Source organism: Solanum pennellii, chromosome 4, assembly GCF_001406875.1.
Source record: "Solanum pennellii chromosome 4, SPENNV200".
Taxonomy (NCBI): domain Eukaryota; kingdom Viridiplantae; phylum Streptophyta; class Magnoliopsida; order Solanales; family Solanaceae; genus Solanum; species Solanum pennellii.
This window is the reverse complement of record NC_028640.1, coordinates 54540483-54550991: the sequence shown is the minus strand read 5'-3', so window position 1 is coordinate 54550991 and position 10509 is coordinate 54540483. Positions and strand designations below refer to the sequence as shown.

The 10509-nt window shown below is 33.5% G+C and overlaps 1 protein-coding gene across 1 annotated transcript; it reads left to right on the top strand.

Moving 5' to 3' along the window:
• The first annotated feature begins 1031 nt into the window (after nucleotides 1–1031).
• LOC107016787 (protein PHOSPHATE STARVATION RESPONSE 1-like) lies at nucleotides 1032–6131 on the top strand. Its single transcript, XM_015217143.2, has 7 exons — nucleotides 1032–1691; nucleotides 2555–2741; nucleotides 2843–2919; nucleotides 2998–3037; nucleotides 3511–3568; nucleotides 4089–4158; nucleotides 5720–6131. Exons 1-7 carry the CDS (start codon nucleotides 1050–1052, stop codon nucleotides 6068–6070), a joined length of 1425 nt encoding a protein of 474 aa, XP_015072629.1. The 5' UTR covers nucleotides 1032–1049; the 3' UTR covers nucleotides 6071–6131.
• The last annotated feature ends 4378 nt before the right edge of the window (nucleotides 6132–10509 follow it).

Here is a 10509-nt window from a genome sequence, read left to right as displayed (position 1 = left end):
TGAGGATTGTGTGCAAATCTATCATTATCTGTGAGAAATTTACTTTCTTTGATATTACATGACTATTTCTCTGTGAAAATGCTCAATTTTTTTTTACCTCTCCCTAGGAGATCCCACCCTTTTATTGCTCCCTTAGTGACTCGAACCCACAACCTCAGGGTTGGAGGTGGAGGGTGGCTACCATATGAGCAACCCCTCGTCTTCCTCAAATTCCTCTGTAAAAAGATGATTGACTTTTTTCCCTAGAGTGCGTCAAGCCTATTTATATTCCACATCAATGTGATGCCTTTGGGGACTTTGCCTCTTATATCTTGATTTGATGTGTATCTTCATGATGCTTTTTGAGTATTTATCATCAAGAATTCATGTTGTTATAATACCATTACTAAGACATCTTTTCTAATGTAAATTATCTAAAATCCTTATGCTTTCCATGACAACATAAGAATTCTTGTTTTCTTGGACAAAGGCCTTAATGCCAAATTTTGTATGTTAGTCGAAGTCAAATGCTTAGTTTTGTTTAAAACAACTGAATGCTTTTTACTTGTGTCTTTCATTGATGATGAGCATTTAACTTCTCTAAATGCTAAATTTTATTAGTCATCTAAACTTATTGACATTATTTTCTTTCTGCAGTCAAATTGACTGAATTCTTAAATTAAACGGCTGCATGAAAGATTAGAAACTACATGAATTATGCTGCTCAACATACTGCTTATAGATATTTATTTAAAATATCAGATACATCGCAGTTGATTGCTTTGATAGATTTATCGGACAGATGATTATTATTCTAACTGTATCAAATGTATATGGATGGCAGAGTAAATTTAAAGTTGTTGGTTCTCATTTTTATTCTAACTCATATGCAGCCCACTCCATTTTTTTATGTGTGCTTTGTTATTTCATACCACAGATGCACAGAATTTAGAAGGTTGAGACCATCATTTTCAGGAAAATAATAATTTATGATTGGGCAGCAGAAAGGAATTTTTGGAACTGTGGTATTAATATAAAGTTGGTTTTGGTTGTTCAATTTATAGGAAAAAATGAACATGCAACCTGCATTATATATACCAAGATCTAGTGGAGCACAACATAGTAGCATGGGTGTCTCTGGAGCTATGCCTATGTCTTTACCAAGTTTGCCTAAGTTAGAGGAGAAATTTCCCAAATTGCCAGATGCTCTTAATGTTATCTCGGAGAAGGAGCTAACTACAAACCTCAATTCTCCACGGGCAATTTCATCGATGTCTAAGAGTGGAACAGTAGGGCATCTACTGTCATCTACTTCTGGACTCCACAAAGATTTTCACTTTTCACCTACCTCTTCTCAAGAAACCCGGACGCTTTATTTTCCATTTATATCAAGTGGGGCTTCTATGGCAGCCAGCCAAGCTTCACACTCAAATGTAGATTCTACATCATTAGATGATTATCCATCGGGGAACAAACAGAATTCCTGGGGTAAAGATTCATCTCATGAGTTTCTTGCTTTTCCTACAAATGTTCCTGTTCAAAATGGCCAAGTGGAAAGCCTCGCCGGCGTTATGGCATCTGATGACCATGCTAAGAGATTTGATTGGCAGGAATGGGATGATCAGCTAATTAACGATGATGACACTCTTGGTCATGGTTCAAGCTGGAGTGATATCCTAATAGATGTCAATTTTCCTGATCCAGAACCTAAAGTTTGTTCCTTATATGTTTTGCTCTATTTTATGAAGCTAGGAAAAGAAAGAGAAAGGAAGGGAAACTAATGGGAGAGTAAGCAGACTTGAAGCTGGAAGAAGAAAGTACTATTCCAAGGCACAAATGATATTATATCTTTCATTATGCTTGATTGCATCTCTAAATGGTTGTCAGTTAAAGATTTTAATGCACATCAAAACATATTTTTGGTCAAGTAAATGAGTGTTTGCTAAGTTAAAATTGCATTCAGATAGTGTTGTAGTTGCATTATTTACCGTAAAGCAAATTGAATACGGACGTTTTATAAACCTAACAGCATTTAGCTCCAAATTGTCATTTAGCTTACACCAAGCTTCAAGAAATAGAATACATCCATATATCCTTATTAAAAATGTATAATACATTTATATTTAGTTCTAAGTGAGGATTCCATCTTAACATATTTTGTTTCGTATGTTCATAATCCTGTTGTATGTGCACTTGCTCCATTTGATTTCCTTGTTTTCTTTATTATGTTGAATTCTGTACAAGCTGTTTTGACACCACTTTAAACAAGGCACTTATGTGAAATTTTATTCATGGATGATACCACCCAACATCATTTTTCTGTTGAATTTAAACTTATTTTTATATTCGAATTCTGTGGTATTGTTACACAGAATATGCTTTAGACTTGAGCAAAAAAACGTGTGTTTCACATTCTTTGAACTCATCTAGTGTGTTCTTTGCAAGAGCATTATCCACATGACCTCATATCTGAGCAAAAAAATGTGTTCTTTTAGTAATCATTTCTGATTTTATGATATTAATTTACTGTTTCTTCATGTTCTTAGTTTACATAAGTTTCTAATGTTTATATCAGCAACTGGGAGTTTCTGAGATCCCTTCTAACCAGCTGCAACCTCCTCCTCCTCCTCCTCCTACTTCATCTGGGCAAAGCTGCCCCATTGGTAGCCCATCATCTGCCACATCTAAGCCCCGTATGAGGTGGACACCAGAGCTTCATGAAGTCTTCGTAGAAGCTGTAAATAAGCTTGGTGGAAGCGAAAGTGTGTAGCCTCTTCATTTTGAATTATCTTTTTCAACAGTTAGGAGGACTTAAGGATTTTGAATGACATAACTATATCTTAGACACAATTTTACTTTACAGAAGCTACTCCAAAGGGTGTCTTAAAGCTCATGAATGTGGATAGCTTAACTATCTATCATGTTAAAAGCCACTTGCAGGTATGATTAAACCTCTTATTTTCCTGCTGCAGAATCTGGTGATAGTTTACTCACTTTATCCATTTGTTTCAATTTCAGAAATATAGGACTGCTAGATACAAACCAGAACCCTCTGAAGGTAGAAGTTGCCTCGTTGATTACGTGATAAACTTTTCCATAAATCAGGCATCATTGCACCATACTTTACTGATTATCTCAAATGCCACAAAAACATCTTTCATTGCGCATTGAGAATGAACTATCATGCTTCAGCTATCTGTTGGTGAAAAACAAGCATTAAACAATACTCGACTAAAATAGCAGCAGAAAATACTTAAAGGCCCTTTGCCATAAGTGGGGTTATACAGGGTACTTCTTTTATCCACACAGGAAGGAAATAAAGAGCTCAAAACCCAACATTATCGTCTCACGTCATTCTAAACGATATTTCATATTAACTACATCTATTGTGCTAGTATTTCCTGCCTACCTTTCTTTATTCACGAGACAACTGACTATGTTTAATTTGCTGATGCTGAGTAGATCTTTTTCATAGTTTCTAAGACATCAAAAATTGAAATTGATGAATTGACTTTCCTCTGCTTATTACAGGAATTTCAGAAAAGAAGCCAACTATCATCACAAAGATGCCACCTCTGGACTTAAAAACGTAAGTCATTACTCAGTCACTGTTGAAACATGTTACTAATACATCAGTGATCTTAAATAACTACTTATTTTGCTGCATGAATAATAATGTTTACGCAAAAAAATTCTTCTGTCATTCTTAGTGACTAACTTAATATCTTTGTTAAAAGATATCATTTTAGCTGCACACACATTTATACCTCTGTCCATTTTTTGTTGTTTGAATATGACTATTGACTAGTCAGGATGCTTAGGAGAGTAAATTATAATGTTTTCAAATTGTAAGAAGAAAATAGTTCAAATTTAATACAGATGAAGGTTAATTTTTACAACTTCGGCAGTTTATATGGAAATTTTGTGCATGCCCCTGTCATCGGAAACAAATATAAGAACTAATTTGTGTTACCTAGGGGGACTTTGTGAGAGTAGTTGATTTCAAATTTTATTCAGCTTGCTAATTTCACTTCCTTGGAGAGAGTACTTCCTTTTTCCAGTTAAAATTGTACCTAATTATCAAATATTACTTTGGAATCTGATTACAGGACTAGAGGGATAACAGAAGCACTGAAAATGCAGATGGAAGTGCAGAAACAGCTTCATGAACAACTTGAGGTATGTGAATGATTTAAGACAGAAGCTGTATTCGTGCACCTATTCTTGTTTTTCTTGTACCTGATTTTCTTTTCAATTGAAAATCAAGTGTTTGATAAAGTGGTTGCTAGACCAGATATATTATATGGGCAGAGTGTTGTCCTGTCAAGAACTCACATGTCTAGAAAATGAAAGTAGCTGAAATGAGGACATTGAGATGTATGTGTGGACATACTATGAGACAGATTTAGGAAAATAGATATTTGGAACAAGGTTGGCCTCCACGGTGGACAAGATGAGGGAGGCAAGACAGAGATGGTTTCAGCACGTGAAGAGGAGATGAATAGTTGCTCCAGTGAGGAGGCCTGCGAGGTTAACTATAGTAGATATGAGGAGAGGTATAGGTTGATTCAGTATTGAGGAGAGGTGATTAGATAGGACATGAGACACCTGCAATTAACTAAGGACAACACCATTAATAGGAAGATATGTAGGTGGAAGATTAGGGTAGTAGGTTAGTAGGTAATTGAGCGTTGTCTAGTTTACTTATAAGAGTTTGTTATTATTGCTCTCCTAACATCTTATTTATCATTTTACTCTCCTACTATCGTATTCTTAGTTTTAGTATTACTTGTTTCTTTGCTTCGGTTTTTGTGTAATCTGGTGCTACTACTATTCTCTTCTTCATTGTTTTTGCCTTGACTCCTCCACTACTGTTCTTCTTATGTTTTTACCTAAGCCGAGGGTCTATCGGAAATAACTTCTCTACCTTCACAAAAGTAGGGGTAAGGTTGCATACACAGCACCCTCTCCAAACTCAACTTGTGGGATTACATTATGTTTTTGTTGCTCCGTTTGGCTTAGGGGTTAGATTGTCTTTTTCTTATGAAACATTGTCGTAGAATTAAATCCCTCACCCTCAAAGGAATATCTTTCCATTTGATTTCCCTACATATTGGATCAATGGTTGTATTGACATTACCACTTTCTCCTCAATATTGAATAAGAAAGGTATAATATATTGTGAATAATGTATTTATGTACTGAACATTGGAGTATTGATTAAAAGCTCTAGTATGGTGTCTTATCTGGATACTGAACAACCTTCAGGTGTCACCTCTTCCAAAATTTTGGATCCCTGCAACTATTATTGCCTTAGATAAACTTTTTCAATAACCATGCTGAATTATCCTAGTTTTCTCAGTATTTTGGCCACATTTTGGTAAATTAGACATTTGAGTTTTTATGTTAGACTAGACTGAATCCTCCTTAGCTAATATCCTGCTTTAGAAGTGTAAGGTGATATCTGTATGCTGGATAGTAAAAGTTATATGGTAAATCTCCCTGAGGGAAAAATACCATTAAATGGTGTTTGATACTTCTGTTAATATGTTATATAATATTATTCTTGTTTAGTTTTTAATGTTTAAAAATATTATACATTCTCCCTTTGTTTTTTCTTGAGGATTACTCAGAAACACTGTTACTGGTGTATCTTTACTATTCATGGTTGTACTAAGATATATACATTTTACATTTGGTGGCACAATGCATCATTCTAATAAAATACCTCTTTTCTCAGATCCAAAGAATGTTACAGTTGCGGATCGAAGAACAAGGGAAATACCTTCAAATGATGTTTGAGAAAACGAAAAACATGGGAAAAGAACTAAATGTATCATCATCAAAATCAGATGAACCTCCTTCACCATCCACTGAAATAAAGTTTGCCCCTCCTGATGACAAATCAGATGCACCAAAGCAGGATCATGTCAGCACTGAACTTAGTTCAAATGTTGCTTCAAGCCCTGCAGATGATCTCACTGAGAATAAAGAACGAAAATCAGCTTGTGAGAATCATGACTCAGATGGTAGAGACTTAAGTGTCCCTCCAGCCAAACGTGCAAAATCAGAGGAAACATCACCTTCATGACCTTGACACACTTTTTGTAACTTCGTAAAAGGAATAGTTGCAATATGAATTGTGCTGCCTATGTTGTTAACCGAGTTGTAAAATAAGATTTTGGGTTTAGGGTGTGGTTTGCATGACGGAAAAAATATGTTTCATGAAAAATATCTTCTTATTTGTATTTGATTAGTAAGAAGAAAATATTGTCCGAAGAGAATTTAGGTATATAAGGCAAATACTATGACACTAAACCCGGATCCCCACCTTTTAACACAGTCCTAGACCTCTGTCCCAACCCTGACCTCGACTAGGGACCTGACCTCCCACCTTGACCTTCACCTGACACTTGAAAACCTACCACAATCTGGATCCGCTGTTGATTAAGGGCCTAAACTCGATCCTTATCTCGAATTGAGATCGGAGATTTGACCCCAACCCAATTCCCAACTTTGAGCTTGATTTGGGGTTAGGATTTGGATTTTGTTTCCAAGTGAGGGTTGGTTTTGGGAGTTCGGTCTTGGGTCAAGACCAGGGTCGAGAGTTGGGTCTTAGCCTAGGGCTAAGATTTAGGTCCCAAGTTAGGGTCGGGTCTTGACATTGACTTAGGACCTAATCTTGACCTTGAACTGCGATTGAAGATGACTCAACCCCAAGTAAAGACTCTACCTTAACCCCAAGTTGGGGTTGGGATCGAGATTGGATCCTAACTAGGGTTGTGGTCAAGGTTGGATCCTTGTTAGAAGTTAGGTCTCAGTTCCTAGGTTGGGTTTTGGAGTCGGGGTGTGATGCTCATTGAGGTTGGTACTAGGAGTCGGGTTAGGGTTCGGATTGGTCTCTAGTTGGGGTTGGGTCTCGAGAGTTTTGTCTAGGTTGGGGTTATGAGTTGGGTCTTGGATTAGAGTTGACATGGTTTTCCTGATTGAGGTCTAGTGGTGAGGTTGAAAAGAAGTTTTTAAAAATTGATTGGTTTTTTTATGTTGGGAAATCATTTTTCTTAAATTGGAGAAAAGTAGGCCCATTTAAAAAATATTTAAGTGAATCAAACTTTAGAGTGTCATGAACAAATATTTGGAGAAGTAATGACACATATTGCACCTTTGTGATAGGTAAGCCAATCCAATAACACATACTATAAAATAAGGTAAATATGTGGAAAAAGTATTACCGTCAAGGCTCAATATCATGTCTCATATCAAAATGCTGAAGATGATACAGAAAATAATAATATAACTACCCAAAATCTAGACGTCACGAGTACAAATCATTACCAATATCAAGTACAATTGAATGGTACGAAAAGTATAAAGTCAAAAATAAAGGAAGATAGAATAGATTATGTATAGCTATGTATCAACTATCAACTACTCTGAACGACACCCTTCAAACTAAAATTTCAGCCCATATTAATAAAATGAGTCCATTTTGATTATATTTAATGATTTGGATAGCTCATATTTAGGGAAACATTCACATATAGCAAACACAAAATTCACATTTATATACTATAGCAAAGTTTGCATAATTGTTCTCCATAGCAAACATATATATGTATAATTCGCTATACATATACAATTGAAACGAATTGTATAAAATGAGACAGAGAGAAATTATATACAATTTGAATTTTTATAAAACAAGAAAGAGAGAAACGCAAAAGAAACTTGGTAGAAAAATATTTGTATTGTATAATTATAAGTGTATTGGACGATTATATACAATTTGAATTTGTATAAAATGAGAAAGAAAGAAAGACAAAAGAGATTTGGGCAGGGAATATAAAATTGAATCGAATTGTATAAAACGAGAAAGCGAGAAATTATATACAATTTGAATTTGTATGAAACAAGAAAGAGAGAAAGGAGAAAGAAACTAGGTAGGAAAGTATTTTTATTGTATAATTTATAAGAGTATAGAACGAAAATATATGTATTTGCATGTGTATATACAATTTTCTCTTGCTTTATACAAACAGAAATGCAATTTATACATTTCGTTTCTATTTGTATAAGTGAGAGAGGCGAGGGTGGCGGGCGAGATTAGGGAGAGCGGCGAGTGAGATCTGGGAGAGGGGAGAGAGAGAAACGAAAATATATGTATTTACACAATTTCCTCTCTCTTTATATAAACACAAACGCATTTTATACATTTGTGTTTGTATAAAAAACGAGAGAGGCGAGCGAGAATGCCACCAAACGAAAGTAGCGAGCCAGATTCCACCAAGGAGAATGGCGAAAATAGCTATAGTTTGCTATAGGGTACAATTAAGTCAAAGTATATTTATAGCATTTAATTTGAATTAATAGTTTACTATTATATACAATTTTTCCTATTTTAATTGGCTAAATATGAGTTTCAAACTATCTTAAGAGTCTACAAATATGATCAAAATGGGTTAAATATAAATATTCATACTGACCCATAATAGATCACTTGTTTTCACTTTCACTCAAAAAATTTCTCAAACCCTAATGTGTTATCACAATAATACAATCTATAACTTTGATTCAGCCCAACTAATTTTAGATTCAGCTTTTAAACGAATAAATTTGACTTATCATCACCTATTTTTTCTCACTCTTACATTCTTTTACAAGAGATCTAAGATGAACTAGAGTTTGCAATCGCTGACGATTATGCATAAAAACATGAAGAAACAGTTTAACCCTAATCAATTTAACAATTAATAGAAAAATTATCAATACTATATCATAGATTAATCATCCATATAGTGCACACCCCTAACATTAACTAGGGGATCGATTAGCTACTGATCCTGACAAAAGAAAAAGAAGTTATACCAAATTCCTTAATCATAGTAGCTTTGAGTTCAATTCTTAAGAAGAAAATCCTCCAAAAATAATGAAGTATTTAATGTGTCAATCTGAGTATATTATTCCAAGCCGGTGTAAGAAATTAGAAAAAATATATATATCTAATACAAAAAGTCTAGTCCATAATTCTTTTAGTCAATTTTGTTTAGAATATAAAATGATTGGCCATATATACATATTCTACTCACCAAACATGGCTTCTATGTAGACCACTCATAACATTAAAAATTTAACAAAGGACATATTTCAATCAACATTATTTGGCAGGACTTTTTGGGTTTTCATGCTTGGAATTTTAATTTTACAAGTGATGTAATCACGTTTACTTCTTCAAAAACAAATAAATAATGATATGTTTGACAGTACTCCAATTGAATGATCACATAAAAAACTTTGAGTATTGCAATTTTGTATGACGTACTCTTGGTGGAGAAACGTGACATATATATATATATATATCTCCCCTTCACGATGGTAGAATTATATATACATTAAGTTAATTGATAGTTTTCGTGATTGCAAGTACAATAACCGTCAGTTGATAGATGGATTTAGTTTTCACTTATAAATAGGGGTGGCAAACTGATGGATTGAATGAGTCGATCGAAATTGAGTCAGATGAAAATGAATAAAATATTCTATTCGATCAATGTATAATATGGATAAATATGGGCAAACTCCATGAATAATATGAGTATTCATATTAGGACAAATTACATAAATTAATACATTTTTAAAAATAATTACTGATTTTAGCGATAGTTTTTGCTTATTACCATTTATAACAATATTGTGATAAATCTGTAATATGTAGTAAAAGTGAATTACATATTACCTATGTTATCCCTTGCTTCTTATGTAGAGAAACATGTACTTCTATATCTAGATTTTTTTCTTCTTCTTTTTGCTCTTTTGTAGAGTGTGTTTGGTATGAATAACTTTTTTTTTCCTGTTTATCTAAAATAAAATATTATTTTGAAAAATGAGTGAACCTTAATTAATCAAGGTCCCAAGGTCAAAATCAAATCTCAGATTATAGGCAAGAGCTAGAGTCAAAAGTTGGATCCTAGATATGGACTCGTTTCAACTCAGACTCATTTTTACGAATGTTTGACAATTGTTAGTGCTAAGTAAGGAGACTACTTAGCAGATATAGTTAACAAATGGACTTCATTTACTAATCATATCAAATTGGGAAAAAAATCTGAAATATATCTGAATTTTAATCGAAATTATTGTAACAATAAAGAAATATGGAAAAGACTTTTTATCTTTGTACTATTTAATAATATATTTTAAATGTATATGTGTGTCCATGTGGACATCATAAATACTGCATCATTATAAATAGTAACGTGTCCATGTGACCACATATATACATTTACAATACACTATTAAATAGTTCAAGGGTAAAAGGTCATTCATAAAGTTTGATATTGTAACAATAATATCAGCCAAAGATAAAGTATTTTTCAAACCTTTTTCCCTAAAAATTAAGTACATCAATTAGTAGAACAATAAAATATGAAATTTATTAAAATACTTGTTTTTTATGTTTTTAACATATTTATTAATAAAACATTTACAAATAAAACAATATATATATATATATATATATATATATATACCAAG

Coding starts and splice junctions, on each gene's coding strand:
- LOC107016787 (XM_015217143.2), top strand. CDS start 1,050: ATGAACATGCAACCTGCATTATATATACCAAGATCTAGTGGAGCACAA. Junction 3,569..4,088: donor CCACCTCTGGACTTAAAAAC/GTAAGTCATTAC, acceptor ATCTGATTACAG/GACTAGAGGGATAACAGAAG. Junction 4,159..5,719: donor AGCTTCATGAACAACTTGAG/GTATGTGAATGA, acceptor CTCTTTTCTCAG/ATCCAAAGAATGTTACAGTT.